General features: G+C 31.9%; 1 protein-coding gene across 1 annotated transcript in view; it reads left to right on the forward strand.

Moving 5' to 3' along the window:
• Positions 1-20041, forward strand: part of LOC117329434 — a 41156-nt gene extending 21115 nt beyond the window's left edge. The window contains exons 19-25 of the mRNA XM_033887373.1: positions 1068-1281; positions 2473-2597; positions 4037-4143; positions 6510-6578; positions 16757-16847; positions 17113-17234; positions 19455-20041. Coding sequence (XP_033743264.1) covers positions 1068-1281; positions 2473-2597; positions 4037-4143; positions 6510-6578; positions 16757-16847; positions 17113-17234; positions 19455-19499 — 773 coding nt within the window. The 3' untranslated portion in view covers positions 19500-20041. The remainder of the gene's footprint in view (positions 1-1067; positions 1282-2472; positions 2598-4036; positions 4144-6509; positions 6579-16756; positions 16848-17112; positions 17235-19454) is intronic.
• The last annotated feature ends 1948 nt before the right edge of the window (positions 20042-21989 follow it).

Here is a 21989-nt window from a genome sequence, read left to right on the forward strand (position 1 = left end):
TTTGCATCTGCTAGGTCATTGTGTTGGGACGATAATCCATGCTTGTAGTTTACAAAGAGTCCTTTTGGTGGTTAGTGCTTATATGGTAACAGAATTATAATTCTATTATATTTCTATATGGTAGCTAGTAACATCACGGATGCATTTTTAAATGATATGGATTTGGTACATAAAAAGTTCTTAATTCTTTGTCTGTGAAACAATTTAAAAAATGGTAACGCCAAGGTCAAGTGACAAACCTTGTCAATTGATCTTCCAACAAAGTCCAGTTTTAAATCTTTAAAAGAAGGAATAGCCACATTTGGAAAGCTGTTCTCTTATTTGTGGCGTCCTTTCTTTTACATTTATGTTCTTGGTTATTAGGTTGTACTTTGTTACTACTGTTAGGAAATTGAAACCTAAAATTATCAAATTGTTCATTCATGTTTGTTAATGGAAGGCGGTCCAATGGCGGACTCGGGGGTTCCTATGGCGGATCCACTAGAGATGCAGGATACAAACACCTTTATAATTATGTAACTTGTTTATAGGTTCAAATTTCCATGGTTGAGCGATCATTTAAGGCAGGAGGATGTAACTTACATGGAAATCATGAAAATGATAATAGCTTTCTCTGCATGTATATCAAATTATGAATGATATGTTTATGGAATTTTAAAACAAACTATTGTTTTCTCTGTATTAAAAGTTTAAGTATCAGTGATGTAGTTTTCATGGAATAATGTAACAGATCATAGCTTTCCCTAAATATTTAAAGTATAAATGATGTAATTTTCATGGAATTGGGAAACAGACCATAGCTTTCTCTATTGTTTTTCTGCAATTTTCCCCTCCTGTAGCATTCATTAAAAAGCGTTTGGGGCCGAGTAGGAATCAGGGTGGATTGGGGGAGCATGTGAATTTAGTTAGTCATCATGGTGACATTTCTACTTATTTTTTGTGCTAAACATCAATTTGATTGTTAGACACGAAATTGATATCATACTGACATAATTAACGAGATTACATCAGTTTTGATCAATGCACACTCTCATCACTGATGGGTACTGTATATCTCTTTTTCCTAGGTATTGTACAGAGTGTCAATGATTATCTAGACATTGCAATGGAAATGGGATCCAAAATGGCAGAGATACAACATAAGGATCTGCAGTCCTTAATGAAGATTCTTACAGCCTTCCTCGAACCTGTGGAAGTACTTCAAATCTTACAGCGACTTAGGTCACATGATAAGTTCCTGGTATTAGAAAGCAAAGCTTTTCTCAGGCAATACCTGAACAGGTATGCAGGAGCATAATGTTAGATGTTTTGGTTTTCTACAGAAATACTGGGTAGATCTTTCTTAGATATCACTCATGTATGCAGGTGTCTCTTGGTTACTATAGTTTAATTTTTAGGTCATCTGACCATCCTGTTTCATTACTTATCAACCGCTTTTTAGCTCACCGGTTACGAGTAACCGAGAGCTAATGCTGTCACGTCGGCGTCCCACCCCAAAACTTTAAAGTTTTTGGGGTAAGTTTTTGGAAAGCTTGTAAGTCCAAAAGTATACACCTCATGCCCTTCTAAATTGGTTTATACATTCATTAGAGGTCTAGGAGTGATGTTATGGGAAAATCATGCATTTTACCATTTTGTGGACTTAACTTTTTTGGCACCAAAACTCACTTTAAAGTTTTGGGGGGGAAGTCCAAAAGTATACACCTATCACCCTTTTAATTTTGTTTATACATTCGTTAGAGATCCAGGAGTGATGTTATGGCAAAATCATGCAGAAAAAAATTGTGAAATAGGGGTGGAGTCCCAAAAGTAGAACTAAGCTAAAATTATGCTTCAACATGTTGCTTCTCCTAAATGTGGAGTAGATTTCAGCTGATCTGAAACATCTTTGTTGAGAGCCTTTCTTAAATCAAGGCAGGCTCCACCCATGGGGACAGAGGGTTGGTTTGGCTGGTTTCAACCTTTGGCTTGAATTATACATCACTAAAATAGGGACAGTCATTTTTTATATAAGTAAGGTTAGTTTGACCCCTAGGGACAAAGGGGACTGGGGGCCTCAAAGGGGGAGATTAGTTTAAAGGTTTTGGATGCATTTTGATGAGTATACTGATAAATACTTACCCACGTTGTGGGAAGGACAGGGGCCCAGGACGGGCCCAGGACAGGGGCCCATAGATAATGTGTCTTACATAGACAAAGAGCAAACGACGCGTAAGAAAAGGTGATTGATTAACACCTATATACCTGATATACATAATGTAGTCTGACTTTTAGAAACAGATCGGAAGGAGTTGAGTTATCCCAGATTTTGCCATTTGAAGACTGTAATCACTATCATTGGATACATCTTTGTTGAATTATATGATTCTTAAACTTTGTGCATATTTTATCTGAGAAATTGATTGGAGGAAAATTATGACCAACAGCATGCTACCTCCGACAGATTTTTAGGGCTGTTACTCTTATTTACAGAGATGCGAAACTAGCAGTGCAGGCATTAGCTGAATTGACAAAGCTTTCACAGCGGGTGGACATAGAGTTTTTAAAAGTGATGCTTAAAGTTGCCAGGGACAACGATCGGGACCTAATTACAGAAGGTAAGATGGCTGACCTTCTCCGATCCACCTTCATCAAGGACCAGTTCTTATTTCAACTTTGACAATAACTCCACAGATTTCGATTTAATTTAGTAGGAAGCATCTGTGGACAGTTGACGAACCACAATTATTATAACCCATACGTCTTTCACACTGAAGTTGGGCACATGGACCTAACTTCGGCATTTGCCTATTTCTATGACAGCTATGCCCCGTTATGATTATAGACTGAATCTTGTCTGGACAACAACACCTACAGTTTTTATCCAAACATTTGGAAAGTTTGTTGGTGTATAGTCATCCTTTACTGAAGTTGAGAACCTGGCCTGATGTTTTTGATTCGCTGATTTCTATGTCAATTATGCTCCTATTCTTTGTTTATAGACAGAATCTTTATCAGAACACATAACTCTCGAACAGTTTTCATCCAACTTCTCAAAACTTATGTACTCAGCATACTTGTATGCTGAAGCTGTGTCTTTGCTTACTGTTTTGATCTGCTGTTTTCACCCTATTTGTGTTTATTGAAAAGTATTGGGACAGAGTTGGAAACAGGGTGGATTGGGGAGGAGCTAGGGGTTATTAGTCAGCCATCCTGGTGACAGTTCTAATTTCCACTGTGGTCATCTTAAATATCTTATTTTATATTCAAACTTCCGATTTAGTAGTAGATCGGGCTCCAGGAAAATGTAACATATTTAAAATGTTTTTTTCCTATTTAGCCATTTCATCAAGAGTTACATGTACAGTGTATGTGATTGTCAATACCTGTTGGAATCAACCATTCTGAGTCGTCTAATGACGGCACACTATATGACAATATTCTTAAAGGGGCATTCCTTTGTTTGAATAAAGTTTAGGTCATCAAAATTAAACTTACTGGAAAATATGTATTTTTTCCAAATAGTAAAAGTTATTATCTTTACATTAATAATGCAGTTTTACTCTCAAGATAAACCAAAGTTCTTCGAGTTATAAGTCCTGAAAACTCTTATTCAATCTGAAGTATCTACTAATTACCGCAAAAACATCAGATACACTTTTTTCCTATATGTTTCGGCAATAATTTCATTACTTGTAGGCACAAACACTGATATAATCATTGTTCGGACATATATTTCACCAATAGAAATTTTTTCTGGTGTTCAAATGAAGGAATGCCCGTTTAATTAGAGTTTATTTTGCTGTGTATATACATTTACTTGTGCCTCATTATTTCAGAGATCTTTTTTTTGCGACCAAGTCAATGGCCAGCAAATATCCCAGTTTAAATAACTGGCTATACAGTATCTGCCTTTAGGCAGTATCATTCGAAATGTTTAGCTCACCAGCTGGTCCAAAGGACTGGTGATGCAGAGGAGCTTGCCCTCTGGGCCTCTTGTTTGCATTTATGCTGATCATTTCGGTACACTAATAAATTAACCATTGTCTTTCTGTAGCCTACAGGATAGTTGAAGGAAGAGAAGGGGAACCATCGGCTAATGTATTACAGGTGTGTGCTTACCTCATGAATGACCAAGTACAAGAAGCAAGACAATTATCCCAGGTAAGTTTATGTCAATTTGATCAGACAGATATATCTATGGAACATTTGTCTAAAATTCTGTTTGAAGGAGTAGTATATTTGTAGAGCAGACTTGGCACAATCTAATTAAAATCTAGATGGTCATTCTCACTATGTTACTTGAACATCTAACAACATCCCATAAGGGGTCACGTTCTGATGACCTTTGAGATACGTCTATTTCACTTTCAGGGCAAATTGCCAATATGTCAATGTCATTGAAGCAAACCATTTCGTCACAGCATGTTTCTGAATCGAACCATTTCTGCACAGCATTTACATACATGTAGATATATGCTTTCTGGGATGAAATGACTTGAAACAAATTGACAGATTATGGAAGCTATGCATGTTAGTCATGCGGACATATAAAATTCACTTCCAAGATTCTGGAATTAGTCATTTGATTGGCTAATCCAAAAGGTCACCTCGACATGACCCCTTATGGGACGTTGTTAGATGTTTGTAACGTAGTGAGAATGACCATCTAATTTAATTAGATTGAGACTTTGCATGGCAGCTTCACTGTTGTGGTAAGGATTTCTCCACCAGGTTAAATTTTTGTTTGTCTGTAGATCTCCTATTTCAGTAGATCTCCTATCTCAATTTTCAACTAATTTTTTTTTAAAACTTGGTATGTTTTAGAATCATGGCATGCAGTTGTATTTTTATTCCTTGATTTCACCATTTTTTAAAGAGTTGTTGCCCTTTGTTGATTTAAAATTTCAAACTTGTCTGGGATCAATCCCTGTTTTTGACCAATGTTTTTAAAATATTTTACAAACAATCTGATGTTTATCAAGGTTAAGTTCAATACAGAAGATATTGGGTTGTTCTAACTTGTACAGATATAGGGTTGTTCTAACTTGTACAGATATTGGGTTGTTCTAACTTGTACAGATATAGGGTTGTTCTAACTTGTACAGATATTGGGTTGTTCTAACTTGTACAGATATTGGGTTGTTCTAACTTGTACAGATATTGGGTTGTGCTAACTTGTACATATATAGGGTTGTTCTAACTTGTACAGATATTGGGTTGTTCTAACTTGTACAGATATTGGGTTGTTCTAACTTGTACAGATATTGGGTTGTGCTAACTTGTACATATATTGGGTTGTTCTAACTTGTACAGATATTGGGTTGTTCTAACTTGTACAGATATAGGGTTGTTCTAACTTGTACAGATATAGGGTTGTTCTAACTTGTACAGATATAGGGTTGTTCTAACTTGTACAGATATTGGGTTGTTCTAACTTGTACAGATATTGGGTTGTTCTAACTTGTACAGATATTGGGTTGTGCTAACTTGTACATATATAGGGTTGTTCTAACTTGTACAGATATTGGGTTGTTCTAACTTGTACAGATATTGGGTTGTTCTAACTTGTACAGATATTGGGTTGTTCTAACTTGTACAGATATAGGGTTGTTCTAACTTGTACAGATATTGGGTTGTTCTAACTTGTACAGATATTGGGTTGTTCTAACTTGTACAGATATAGGGTTGTTCTAACTTGTACAGATATTGGGTTGTTCTAACTTGTACAGATATTGGGTTGTTCTAACTTGTACAGATATAGGGTTGTTCTAACTTGTACAGATATTGGGATGTTCTAACTTGTACAGATATTGGGTTGTTCTAACTTGTACAGATATTGGGTTGTTCTAACTTGTACAGATATAGGGTTGTTCTAACTTGTACAGATATTGGGTTGTTCTAACTTGTACAGATATAGGGTTGTTCTAACTTGTACAGATATTGGGTTGTTCTAACTTGTACAGATATTGGGTTCTAACTTGTACAGATATTGGGTTGTTCTAACTTGTACAGATATTGTTTTGTTCTAACTTGTACAGGTATTGGGTTGTTCTAACTTGTACAGATATTGGGTTGTTCTAACTTGTACAGGTATTGGGTTGTTCTAACTTGTACAGATATTGGGTTCTAACTTGTACAGGTATTGGGTTGTTCTAACTTGTACAGATATTGTTTTGTTCTAACTTGTACAGGTATTGGGTTGTTCTAACTTGTACAGATATTGTTTTGTTCTAACTTGTACAGGTATTGGGTTGTTCTAACTTGTACAGATATTGTTTTGTTCTAACTTGTACAGGTATTGGGTTGTTCTAACTTGTACAGATATTGGGTTGTTCTAACTTGTACAGATATTGGGTTGTTCTAACTTGTACAGATATTGTTTTGTTCTAACTTGTACAGGTATTGGGTTGTTCTAACTTGTACAGATATTGGGTTGTTCTAACTTGTACAGATATTGGGTTGTTCTAACTTGTACAATGTATATGATAGATTTGCTGAGTACTAAATGCTGATTTTTGTTGTTGTAGACAACAGTGTTCTCTGGATCTATACGATATGCACATGTGAAAGCTTGTCTTCTCCACCTTCAAAATAAGGTATCTTTAGAAATGGGATTCTTAATAAGACACTCTTAAGGTTTGAACTCAAGTCTCAGATTTTACAGTCTCAGTTTTTTTTGTGATGGTTTTGATCAGAGATCTCTATACCACTAGGGTAGGGACAAGCACCTTGTTCCTAGCCATACCAATGGTCATAGCAAGCAAAAGTCTAAATGCGATTTCTACCAGTGTGCATGCAGACGTATTCATGACTTAAATACACAGAATTTAAACAAAAGTATGTGTTTATCTTAATATTATATGTTTTAATGATACATCCATATAATGATAATGAATTCAACTGAAGCTTTTACTTACAAAGATATCCCCGGAAAAAAAAAAAATATGATCAAGGTGACAAATTCTTCACCATTGACATGTGATCATCAGTATACACGTCGCAGGAATATTTTACTTTCTTGTTTTGTTTGGCATTTGATTTCAATTAAAATGTTGGCTGAAAAGTATAAAATTTTAGTGGAATTTTGAGCATTGTATATAAGCTAGGTTCTTCCTTAGTCAAACATTTCATTAATATGAAGAATTGAGCTTTAGTATGCTCAGTATCAAGGAAAGGACATGTACATGCGTCTTATAATGCTGTAATGAGTTGGTGCATTGTTAGATCTCAGGGAGTAGACCACAGATCATAACAAACATGGTGATTTAATTCTTATTGTATTGAATGTTTGTACACACCCCAAATGAAGCGTGTAAAATCAATGTCCTTTTACAGAAAATAAAACTATGTCCTTTTACAGAAAATAATTCTATGTCCTTTTATAGATATAAAATTATGTCCTTTTTCTATGTCCTTTTACAGAAATAAAACTATGTCCTTTTACAGAAATAAAACTGTCCTTTTACAAACATAAAACTATGTCCTTTTACAAACATAAAACTAAGTCCTTTTACAAACATAAAACTATGTCCTTTTACAAACATAAAACTTTGTCCTTTTACAGAAATAAAACTGTGTCCTTTTACAAACATAAAACTATGTCCTTTTACAAACATAAAACTATGTCCTTTTACAAACATAAAACTATGTCCTTTTACAAACATAAAACTATGTCCTTTTACAGACATAAAACTATGTCCTTTTACAGACATAAAACTATGTCCTTTTACAAACATAAAACTATGTCCTTTTACAGAAATAAAACTATGTCCTTTTAAAAACATAAAACTATGTCCTTTTACAAACATAAAACTATGTCCTTTTACAAACATAAAACTAAGTCCTTTTTCTATGTCCTTTTACAAACATAAAACTATGTCCTTTTACAGAAATAAAACTATGTCCTTTTACAAACATAAAACTATGTCCTTTTACAGACATAAAACTATGTCCTTTTACAGAAATAAAACTATGTCCTTTTACAAACATAAAACTATGTCCTTTTACAGACATAAAACTGTCCTTTTACAGACATAAAACTGTCCTTTTACAGAAATAAAACTATGTCCTTTTACAAACATAAAACAATGTCCTTTTACAAACATAAAATTTGTGTTCTTTTACAGAAATAAAACTATGTCCTTTTACAGAAATAAAACTATGTCCTTTTACAAACATAAAACTATGTCCTTTTACAAACATAAAACTATGTCCTTTTACAAACATAAAACTATGTCCTTTTTCTATGTCCTTTTACAGACATAAAACTGTCCTTTTACAGACATAAAACTATGTCCTTTTACAGAAATAAAACTATGTCCTTTTACAGAAATAAAACTATGTCCTTTTACAAACATAAAACTATGTCCTTTTACAGAAATAAAACTATGTCCTTTTTCTATGTCCTTTTACAGACATAAAACTATGTCCTTTTACAGAAATAAAACTATGTCCTTTTACAGAAATAAAACTAAGTCCTTTTACAAACATAAAACTATGTCCTTTTACAAACATAAAACTATGTCCTTTTTCTATGTCCTTTTACAGACATAAAACTATGTCCTTTTACAAACATAAAACTATGTCCTTTTACAAACATAAAACTATGTCCTTTTTCTATGTCCTTTTACAAACATAAAACTATGTCCTTTTACAAACATAAAACTTTGTCCTTTTACAAACATAAAACTAAGTCCTTTTTCTATGTCCTTTTACAGACATAAAACTATGTCCTTTTACAGAAATAAAACTAAGTCCTTTTTCTATGTCCTTTTACAGAAATAAAACTATGTCCTTTTACAGACATAAAACTATGTCCTTTTACAAACATAAAACTATGTCCTTTTTCTATGTCCTTTTACAAACATAAAACTTTGTCCTTTTACAAACATAAAACTAAGTCCTTTTTCTATGTCCTTTTACAGACATAAAACTATGTCCTTTTACAGAAATAAAATTATGTCCTTTTACAAACATAAAACTATGTCCTTTTACAAACATAAAACTATGTCCTTTTACAAACATAAAACTATGTCCTTTTACAGAAATAAAACTATGTCCTTTTACAGAAATAAAACTATGTCCTTTTACAAACATAAAACTATGTCCTTTTACAAACATAAAACTATGTCCTTTTTCTATGTCCTTTTACAAACATAAAACTATGTCCTTTTACAAACATAAAACTTTGTCCTTTTACAAACATAAAACTAAGTCCTTTTTCTATGTCCTTTTACAGACATAAAACTATGTCCTTTTACAGACATAAAACTAAGTCCTTTTTCTATGTCCTTTTACAGAAATAAAACTATGTCCTTTTACAGACATAAAACTATGTCCTTTTACAAACATAAAACTATGTCCTTTTTCTATGTCCTTTTACAAACATAAAACTTTGTCCTTTTACAAACATAAAACTAAGTCCTTTTTCTATGTCCTTTTACAGACATAAAACTATGTCCTTTTACAAACATAAAACTATGTCCTTTTACAAACATAAAACTATGTCCTTTTACAAACATAAAACTTTGTCCTTTTACAGAAATAAAACTATGTCCTTTTACAAACATAAAACTATGTCCTTTTACAAACATAAAACTATGTCCTTTTACAAACATAAAACTATGTCCTTTTACAGACATAAAACTATGTCCTTTTACAGAAATAAAACTATGTCCTTTTACAAACATAAAACTATGTCCTTTTTCTATGTCCTTTTACAAACATAAAACTATGTCCTTTTACAAACATAAAACTATGTCCTTTTACAAACATAAAACTAAGTCCTTTTTCTATGTCCTTTTACAAACATAAAACTAAGTCCTTTTTCTATGTCCTTTTACAAACATAAAACTATGTCCTTTTACAAACATAAAACTATGTCCTTTTACAAACATAAAACTTTGTCCTTTTACAAACATAAAACTAAGTCCTTTTTCTATGTCCTTTTACAGACATAAAACTGTCCTTTTACAGACATAAAACTATGTCCTTTTACAGAAATAAAACTATGTCCTTTTACAAACATAAAACTAAGTCCTTTTACAAACATAAAACTATGTCCTTTTACAAACATAAAACTTTGTCCTTTTACAAACATAAAACTAAGTCCTTTTTCTATGTCCTTTTACAAACATAAAACTGTCCTTTTACAGAAATAAAACTATGTCCTTTTACAAACATAAAACTATGTCCTTTTACAAACATAAAACTATGTCCTTTTACAAACATAAAACTTTGTCCTTTTACAGAAATAAAACTATGTCCTTTTACAAACATAAAACTATGTCCTTTTACAAACATAAAACTATGTCCTTTTACAAACATAAAACTTTGTCCTTTTACAAACATAAAACTAAGTCCTTTTTCTATGTCCTTTTACAGACATAAAACTGTCCTTTTACAGACATAAAACTATGTCCTTTTACAAACATAAAACTATGTCCTTTTACAAACATAAAACTAAGTCCTTTTACAAACATAAAACTATGTCCTTTTACAAACATAAAACTTTGTCCTTTTACAAACATAAAACTATGTCCTTTTACAAACATAAAACTATGTCCTTTTACAGAAATAAAACTATGTCCTTTTACAGACATAAAACTATGTCCTTTTACAAACATAAAACTATGTCCTTTTACAGAAATAAAACTATGTCCTTTTACAAACATAAAACTATGTCCTTTTACAGACATAAAACTATGTCCTTTTACAAACATAAAACTATGTCCTTTTACAGAAATAAAACTATGTCCTTTTACAAACATAAAACTATGTCCTTTTACAAACATAAAACTATGTCCTTTTACAAACATAAAACTATGTCCTTTTACAAACATAAAACTATGTCCTTTTACAGAAATAAAACTATGTCCTTTTACAGACATAAAACTATGTCCTTTTACAGACATAAAACTATGTCCTTTTACAGAAATAAAACTATGTCCTTTTACAAACATAAAACTATGTCCTTTTACAGACATAAAACTATGTCCTTTTACAGACATAAAACTGTCCTTTTACAGAAATAAAACTATGTCCTTTTACAAACATAAAACAATGTCCTTTTACAAACATAAAATTTGTGTTCTTTTACAGAAATAAAACTATGTCCTTTTACAGAAATAAAACTATGTCCTTTTACAAACATAAAACTATGTCCTTTTACAAACATAAAACTATGTCCTTTTACAAACATAAAACTATGTCCTTTTTCTATGTCCTTTTACAGACATAAAACTGTCCTTTTACAGACATAAAACTATGTCCTTTTACAGAAATAAAACTATGTCCTTTTACAGAAATAAAACTATGTCCTTTTACAAACATAAAACTATGTCCTTTTACAAACATAAAACTATGTCCTTTTACAGACATAAAACTATGTCCTTTTACAGAAATAAAACTATGTCCTTTTACAGAAATAAAACTAAGTCCTTTTACAAACATAAAACTATGTCCTTTTACAAACATAAAACTATGTCCTTTTTCTATGTCCTTTTACAGACATAAAACTATGTCCTTTTACAAACATAAAACTATGTCCTTTTACAAACATAAAACTATGTCCTTTTTCTATGTCCTTTTACAAACATAAAACTATGTCCTTTTACAAACATAAAACTTTGTCCTTTTACAAACATAAAACTATGTCCTTTTTCTATGTCCTTTTACAAACATAAAACTTTGTCCTTTTACAAACATAAAACTAAGTCCTTTTTCTATGTCCTTTTACAGACATAAAACTATGTCCTTTTACAGAAATAAAACTATGTCCTTTTACAAACATAAAACTATGTCCTTTTACAAACATAAAACTATGTCCTTTTACAAACATAAAACTATGTCCTTTTACAGAAATAAAACTATGTCCTTTTACAGAAATAAAACTATGTCCTTTTACAAACATAAAACTATGTCCTTTTACAAACATAAAACTATGTCCTTTTTCTATGTCCTTTTACAAACATAAAACTATGTCCTTTTACAAACATAAAACTTTGTCCTTTTACAAACATAAAACTAAGTCCTTTTTCTATGTCCTTTTACAGACATAAAACTATGTCCTTTTACAGACATAAAACTAAGTCCTTTTTCTATGTCCTTTTACAGAAATAAAACTATGTCCTTTTACAGACATAAAACTATGTCCTTTTACAAACATAAAACTATGTCCTTTTTCTATGTCCTTTTACAAACATAAAACTTTGTCCTTTTACAAACATAAAACTAAGTCCTTTTTCTATGTCCTTTTACAGACATAAAACTATGTCCTTTTACAGAAATAAAACTATGTCCTTTTACAAACATAAAACTATGTCCTTTTACAAACATAAAACTATGTCCTTTTACAAACATAAAACTTTGTCCTTTTACAGAAATAAAACTATGTCCTTTTACAAACATAAAACTATGTCCTTTTACAAACATAAAACTATGTCCTTTTACAAACATAAAACTATGTCCTTTTACAGACATAAAACTATGTCCTTTTACAGAAATAAAACTATGTCCTTTTACAAACATAAAACTATGTCCTTTTTCTATGTCCTTTTACAAACATAAAACTATGTCCTTTTACAAACATAAAACTATGTCCTTTTACAAACATAAAACTAAGTCCTTTTTCTATGTCCTTTTACAAACATAAAACTAAGTCCTTTTTCTATGTCCTTTTACAAACATAAAACTATGTCCTTTTACAAACATAAAACTATGTCCTTTTACAAACATAAAACTTTGTCCTTTTACAAACATAAAACTAAGTCCTTTTTCTATGTCCTTTTACAGACATAAAACTGTCCTTTTACAGACATAAAACTATGTCCTTTTACAGAAATAAAACTATGTCCTTTTACAAACATAAAACTAAGTCCTTTTACAAACATAAAACTATGTCCTTTTACAAACATAAAACTTTGTCCTTTTACAAACATAAAACTAAGTCCTTTTTCTATGTCCTTTTACAAACATAAAACTGTCCTTTTACAGAAATAAAACTATGTCCTTTTACAAACATAAAACTATGTCCTTTTACAAACATAAAACTATGTCCTTTTACAAACATAAAACTTTGTCCTTTTACAGAAATAAAACTATGTCCTTTTACAAACATAAAACTATGTCCTTTTACAAACATAAAACTATGTCCTTTTACAAACATAAAACTTTGTCCTTTTACAAACATAAAACTAAGTCCTTTTTCTATGTCCTTTTACAGACATAAAACTGTCCTTTTACAGACATAAAACTATGTCCTTTTACAAACATAAAACTATGTCCTTTTACAAACATAAAACTAAGTCCTTTTACAAACATAAAACTATGTCCTTTTACAAACATAAAACTTTGTCCTTTTACAAACATAAAACTATGTCCTTTTACAAACATAAAACTATGTCCTTTTACAGAAATAAAACTATGTCCTTTTACAGACATAAAACTATGTCCTTTTACAAACATAAAACTATGTCCTTTTACAGAAATAAAACTATGTCCTTTTACAAACATAAAACTATGTCCTTTTACAGACATAAAACTATGTCCTTTTACAAACATAAAACTATGTCCTTTTACAGAAATAAAACTATGTCCTTTTAAAAACATAAAACTATGTCCTTTTACAAACATAAAACTATGTCCTTTTACAAACATAAAACTAAGTCCTTTTTCTATGTCCTTTTACAAACATAAAACTATGTCCTTTTACAGAAATAAAACTATGTCCTTTTACAAACATAAAACTATGTCCTTTTACAGACATAAAACTATGTCCTTTTACAGAAATAAAACTATGTCCTTTTACAAACATAAAACTATGTCCTTTTACAGACATAAAACTGTCCTTTTACAGACATAAAACTGTCCTTTTACAGAAATAAAACTATGTCCTTTTACAAACATAAAACTATGTCCTTTTACAAACATAAAACTATGTCCTTTTACAAACATAAAACTTTGTCCTTTTACAGAAATAAAACTATGTCCTTTTACAAACATAAAACTATGTCCTTTTACAAACATAAAACTATGTCCTTTTACAAACATAAAACTTTGTCCTTTTACAAACATAAAACTAAGTCCTTTTTCTATGTCCTTTTACAGACATAAAACTGTCCTTTTACAGACATAAAACTATGTCCTTTTACAAACATAAAACTATGTCCTTTTACAAACATAAAACTATGTCCTTTTACAAACATAAAACTATGTCCTTTTACAAACATAAAACTATGTCCTTTTACAAACATAAAACTATGTCCTTTTACAAACATAAAACTATGTCCTTTTACAGAAATAAAACTATGTCCTTTTACAGACATAAAACTATGTCCTTTTACAAACATAAAACTATGTCCTTTTACAGACATAAAACTATGTCCTTTTACAAACATAAAACTATGTCCTTTTACAGAAATAAAACTATGTCCTTTTACAAACATAAAACTATGTCCTTTTACAGAAATAAAACTATGTCCTTTTACAAACATAAAACTATGTCCTTTTACAAACATAAAACTATGTCCTTTTACAAACATAAAACTAAGTCCTTTTTCTATGTCCTTTTACAAACATAAAACTATGTCCTTTTACAGAAATAAAACTATGTCCTTTTACAAACATAAAACTATGTCCTTTTACAGACATAAAACTATGTCCTTTTACAGAAATAAAACTATGTCCTTTTACAAACATAAAACTATGTCCTTTTACAGACATAAAACTGTCCTTTTACAGACATAAAACTGTCCTTTTACAGAAATAAAACTATGTCCTTTTACAAACATAAAACAATGTCCTTTTACAAACATAAAATTTGTGTTCTTTTACAGAAATAAAACTATGTCCTTTTACAGAAATAAAACTATGTCCTTTTACAAACATAAAACTATGTCCTTTTACAAACATAAAACTATGTCCTTTTACAAACATAAAACTATGTCCTTTTTCTATGTCCTTTTACAGACATAAAACTGTCCTTTTACAGACATAAAACTATGTCCTTTTACAGAAATAAAACTATGTCCTTTTACAAACATAAAACTATGTCCTTTTTCTATGTCCTTTTACAAACATAAAACTATGTCCTTTTACAAACATAAAACTATGTCCTTTTACAAACATAAAACTAAGTCCTTTTTCTATGTCCTTTTACAAACATAAAACTATGTCCTTTTACAAACATAAAACTATGTCCTTTTACAAACATAAAACTTTGTCCTTTTACAAACATAAAACTAAGTCCTTTTTCTATGTCCTTTTACAGACATAAAACTGTCCTTTTACAGACATAAAACTATGTCCTTTTACAGAAATAAAACTATGTCCTTTTACAAACATAAAACTAAGTCCTTTTACAAACATAAAACTATGTCCTTTTACAAACATAAAACTTTGTCCTTTTACAAACATAAAACTTTGTCCTTTTTCTATGTCCTTTTACAAACATAAAACTGTCCTTTTACAGAAATAAAACTATGTCCTTTTACAAACATAAAACTATGTCCTTTTACAAACATAAAACTATGTCCTTTTACAAACATAAAACTTTGTCCTTTTACAGAAATAAAACTATGTCCTTTTACAAACATAAAACTATGTCCTTTTACAAACATAAAACTATGTCCTTTTACAAACATAAAACTTTGTCCTTTTACAAACATAAAACTAAGTCCTTTTTCTATGTCCTTTTACAGACATAAAACTGTCCTTTTACAGACATAAAACTATGTCCTTTTACAAACATAAAACTATGTCCTTTTACAAACATAAAACTAAGTCCTTTTACAAACATAAAACTATGTCCTTTTACAAACATAAAACTTTGTCCTTTTACAAACATAAAACTATGTCCTTTTACAAACATAAAACTATGTCCTTTTACAGAAATAAAACTATGTCCTTTTACAAACATAAAACTATGTCCTTTTACAAACATAAAACTATGTCCTTTTACAAACATAAAACTATGTCCTTTTACAAACATAAAACTAAGTCCTTTTTCTATGTCCTTTTACAGACATAAAACTGTCCTTTTACAGAAATAAAACTAAGTCCTTTTACAAACATAAAACTATGTCCTTTTACAAACATAAAACTATGTCCTTTTACAGAAATAAAACTATGTCCTTTTACAAACATAAAACTATGTCCTTTTACAAACATAAAACTATGTCCTTTTACAAACATAAAACTATGTCCTTTTACAAACATAAAACTAAGTCCTTTTTCTATGTCCTTTTACAGACATAAAACTGTCCTTTTACAGACATAAAACTATGTCCTTTTACAAACATAAAACTAAGTCCTTTTTCTATGTCCTTTTACAGACATAAAACTGTCCTTTTACAAACATAAAACTATGTCCTTTTACAAACATAAAACTATGTCCTTTTACAGAAATAAAACTATGTCCTTTTACAAACATAAAACTATGTCCTTTTACAAACATAAAACTGTCCTTTTACAAACATAAAACTATGTCCTTTTACAAACATAAAACTATGTCCTTTTACAAACATAAAACTAAGTCCTTTTTCTATGTCCTTTTACAGACATAAAACTGTCCTTTTACAGACATAAAACTATGTCCTTTTAAAAACATAAAACTATGTCCTTTTACAAACATAAAACTATGTCCTTTTACAAACATAAAACTATGTCCTTTTAAAAACATAAAACTATGTCCTTTTCAAGAAATATTGGATATTAGTGGTTAGTATAATTATTATAATGAAGAAAATAGGTTCATGTTGATATTTTAAACTTTCAGCCAGACATGCTGAATGCATTTGTAGAATTGAAAGACTCAGAAATGCTCCGTCGGATTTTAGGTGAAGTGTTAAACAGAGCAGATGTTGCTGGTAAGTTGTTGTTTTAATCAAAACATGGATAGTCATATTACACCATCTTTTAAGATTACCTTAATCAGGTATGACAAATTAGGAAAATATCTTATGCTTGACATGCTTTTTGTGTGAAAAAGACAATAAAAATAGGAACATGGTAACCGGTAAGCCACACGCCCAGAGCTTGGCTTTAAGACAAAGGGATAATTGTTTAGTATCGAACAAAATAGCTTGAGAAAGCTGATAATATACAAAGTCATTTTTTTGCATTATTTTTAAGGATCCAGCTTTGCTCAGAAGATAAAGAAGAACATCACACAATACATGAATGAAAATCCTGATTCTGCGTTAACTGTGATGTGTTCAGATATGATGGCAGCTGACCAGATGGAACTGGAAAAGGTTTGTTATACTCTTTAACAAAATAATATATATTTACTGTATATATGTCAGGTAAATGTTTAGGTCATCTGATTCAAAGGCCGAAAGGTCTAGATGACCTATAGTTATTGTGCTTTGTCCGTCGTCGTTTACTCTGCACCATGCGTCGTCCTCTCTAAACTTTTCACGTTTGAAACTTCTTCTCAAGTTCTACCAGTGGGACATAGCTCTGACTTAACTGAAGTTGTCCTGAGATGGTCCTGACCAAGTGTTGTTATTTTTCGGTGAAAATCCAAGATGGCCACCATGGCAGCAATGGCCAACAGTACTCACTACTGCGTATGTATACTACAATTAGTACAAGGGACTTTAGAGTCATAGAGTATGACTGTTAAGGCCCTTGGGCCTCTTGTTAAACCTTACATTGGTAATAAACCTCTAACTTTAAAGTTTGGTCATAGACCCCTTTCTTTCCATGGCTCATACAGATATTAAAGTTTGGTCATAGACCCCTTTCTTTCCATGGCTCATACAGATATTAAAGTCCTTAAATTTCAGACCTTGTCTTGAAAAGTCTTGAAATTCAGTGTCATGCCTTGAAAGTCTTGTAACATGACCTTAAGCTAAATGCCTTGAAAACTCTTGGTGATGAAATAAACTATAGACAGAGGGTTGGAGTATAGGGACCATATCTCTAAATTTTCTTTGAAAATGCTGCTCTTCCTCTCATGCCCAAGTGGCTTACAACCAAATTTGTCCTGAAACTTAAATAATGGAGTCAGGTTCAGGGTGAGGCCCCAAAAGGGGAACTTAGCTCAGATTATGCTTTAAAATGCTACTCCTCCATGATGTAGAGTAGATTTCAACTAAATTTGGTCTAAACATCGTTGGTAAGGGCAATCGTTTCTTAAATAAATGAGCATGGCTTGTTCTATCACGATGGGAAATAAGCAGGGCATTTGTTTTAAAATGCTTATCCACCTTTATTTATCTTTGAGGGGATTTATAAAAGCCAAACAATTACACATTATAATTTGGTCCTAAACTATAAAGTTTAGCTATAATCTTATCCTTTTAGCTTACAGTTATGTTCTTAACTTCTTATCAAACCTTACAGTGTAGCTTTAAACCTCACCTCTCCTTTAACTAACGGTTTAGTCGTTAACCTTTACATAGCCATAAAGTAGTTCTGAACCTCTCTTTTAACCTTACTGTTTAGTCCTAAAACTCTCCTATTACCTTACAGTTTAGTCCTTAACCTTTCCTATTACCTTACAGTTTAGTCCTAAAACTGTCCTATTACCTTACAGTTCAGTCCTCAACCTCTCCTATTACCTAACAGTTAATTCCTCAACCTCTCCTATTACCTTACAGTTAAGTCCTAAAACTGTCCTATTACCTAACAGTTAAGTCCTCAACCTCTCCTATTACCTTACAGTTAAGTCCTAAAACTGTCCTATTACCTTACAGTTCAGTCCTCAACCTCTCCTATTACCTAACAGTTAAGTCCTCAACCTCTCCTATTACCTTACAGTTTAGTCCTAAACCTCTCCTATTACCTTACAGTTCAGTCCTAAACCTCTCCTATTACCTTAGTTTAGTCCTAAAACTCTCCTATTACCTTACAGTTTAGTCCTTAACCTTTCCTATTACCTTACAGTTTAGTCCTAAACCTCTCCTACATATGTATTACCTCACAGTTTAGTCCTTAACCTCCCCTATCACCTTACAGTAAGTATTTAACCTCTCCTATTACCTTACAGTTTAGTCCTCAACCTCTCCTATTACCTTACAGTTTAGTCCTAAACCTCTCCTATTACCTTACAGTCTAGTCCTAAACCTCTCCTATTACCTTACAGTCTAGTCCTAAACCTCTCCTATTACCTTACAGTCTAGTCCTAAACCTCTCCTATTACCTTACAGTCTAGTCCTAAACCTCTCCTATTACCTTACAGTTTAGTCCTCAACCTCCCCTATTACCTTACAGTTAAGTATTTAACCTCTCCTATTACCTTACAGTTTAGTCCTCAACCTCTCCTATTACCTTACAGTTTAGTCCTAAAATAGTCCTTTGTCTTACAGTTTAGTCCTAAACCCTGTATTAAGCAGATATGTGTGATTTAAGCTCGCAGACTTGATAGGTATGTATTACTAAGAGATTGCTAGATGAAAGGAATTGACAGAATATATGCATCGTTGCTGTTTCTTATCTGTTTCATTCCCTTTCTGTTTTTTTTGTAGTTGAGGTTCAAAATGATGAAGAAAAGTGAAGAATCCAATCGGTGACACCAATACATTACTGAAATACTTTTAAATTGAAAAGTCTTATTCTTACTGATTTGTGTTTATACAAACTGGTGAATGTGATGCAATTCTTCCTCTGGAAATTTTCATTTTTTTTGTGCCAAAGATTTACAGATGTTAATGATGTATCGTACACTAGTTTTCAGCAGCAAGGGGCTATGGATGTGCATGTACCTCTGGGTGAGGGCTTAATTTAACATGTACATGGTCAAGGACTGGTGACCTGCCTGTTTTAGTCAGATATTGAAAATTATAACTAGTGTACTAAAGGAACACTTCTGATCCTGGACCTGTAACTTACTACTGATAGAATGTTATTGATGTTAATGTTTTGGTGATTAGTGGTGATATGGACTGTCTAAAGTAAGTATAACAGATTGTGTGGTGCATGTAAATGTATGTATGGTAGGGTGGATTCTGATAAAAGGTATGGCAGGTTGAATGCTTTTTTATGTAAAATGTGAATGACAAAAAAGTATGCAATACTTCTATATCTTGTGCCAATAAATAAACTATATATCAAACAATGTTTTGTTTGCTTCAAACCTCATCAATATAAAAAGTAAAGCACAGCATTGGTATACCAGTGAGGCTCTTTGGTATAACCCCGTGATCTATGATCTCTGCAAAAAAAGCTAACGTCAAGTGAGTATTCTGTCAAAAACTAAATTGAATATTGCGGAAATGGGTGCATATTTAACTTCTCGACAAGGTTAGCAAACGCCAAATGGCTGAATCGTACAGTTTCTAGAGAATATTTGACCACATCACTACCTACTCTGTGTCAATACACGCTGTGCTTTACAACCATAGTTAATGCGAGACAGAAATTGTGGTTGTGAACATATCAATTCGTAAAACGTAAAAGGTATAATTAAATGAAAATGTTGAGTTGTTTCTTTTAATTTTGTTAACAACACTGGTGTCTTTAAGTAGATTCACTGGAACTATATTATCTTAGCAACCACGACTGCCGTATACATAGTTACCAACACCGCAACAAAACCTGAATTTTATTTTCTTCATACTGCATTTAAACGATTTATTTGTTGTAAATATAAGGATTGTACATTTTGACTGCGTATACGGTAGTATGCCCGCAGTTGGCAACAAACATATCCAGCGCTAACCATCAGAAATGTTCTTGCCAACTGCGGGCAAACTACCGAATACGCAGTCAAAATGAGGTACAATCCTTAAATTTTTCCCAAAAATGAGGCACAAATGTCCCATTCCATAGCAGTGAAAAAACCTGATTAATCAGTTTTGTCACTAGACGACGATGTCATCACAATGGAACGTTTTTACCTTAACCCTAGTTTCCCATAGCTGACTGAAATGGTGGGGGTCTGAAATAGTTCCAGAGGTAGTCGGCCAACATGTTGGTAGCTGTAGGTCTACATGGAGCTGTAGATAGGCGTTTCTGTTGGACACACAATTCATACATTGAAGGGTTTCTATTCGTTGATGACTACTTGATCTGCTATAGGTCGAAGAACACGCACACGATAGAACGACAACTGCAACAATGTTTAGGCAAACTACAAACATGAGCAGATGAAAACGGTTTCAAATTCTCCAGATCAAAAACTGTCCGCATGCACTTCTGTCAAAATCACAAAAAACACATAATGATCCAGATCTAACATTAAATGGTAGCAAATTCCAATTATCGAGTAGACTAAATTCCTCGGACTAATGTTCGGTTCGAAACTTTTCTTTGTTCCACTAAAACCTCTGAAGGATAAATGCTCAAAGGTATTGAACATTCTAGGCGAACTATCCCATATTGACTGGGGCGCAGACCATGAAATGCTTTTACGCCGTTATAGGGCACTTATTCGATCAAACATCTACTGCAGTTTCATCCAACACCAAGGACTACGTCTAGCGCTAAGGGCTTTCCAAACAACACCAGTGAAAAACCTTTAGGTAGAGGTAAATGAACCATCTTTAAATGATAGGAAGAAAATATGTCCCTACAGTATGCTTCTAAATTGAAGTCAAACCCCAGAAACCTGCCTTTCAATCTTGTTTTCATTCCACAATACCGACACATATTCACTCAAAACCAAACACTCTTACCAACATTTAGCATAAGGATCTCCAACTTTCCATAAGAACTTAACATAAGTTTAGACAACACAGCCCAGTACACCGTATCTGATGGGCCACCATCGAAACACCCGATATTAACCTTGCTCTGCATGAGAGGGCAAAGTCGAATGCATTACCCGAAGAACACTATCAATCCGTTAACCAGATGGTGCTTCTATTTTTTTCTGCTGAAGATATACTCAAACCAGAATGACCTGTCGCGTTGACCTTTTCGTGGAATATTCAAAGTGGATAGTTCCATTTGTGCACAGGTTTGTTAACAAAACATATTGATTAGGAATACTACTGTGTCCAGCAGGATGCTGTTTTGGACCCTTCGTTTTTGTTATAATTTTATATTGACAGCACAGGGAT

The sequence above is a fragment of the Pecten maximus genome, chromosome 6 (assembly GCF_902652985.1).
Source record: "Pecten maximus chromosome 6, xPecMax1.1, whole genome shotgun sequence".
Taxonomy (NCBI): Eukaryota; Metazoa; Mollusca; class Bivalvia; order Pectinida; family Pectinidae; genus Pecten; species Pecten maximus.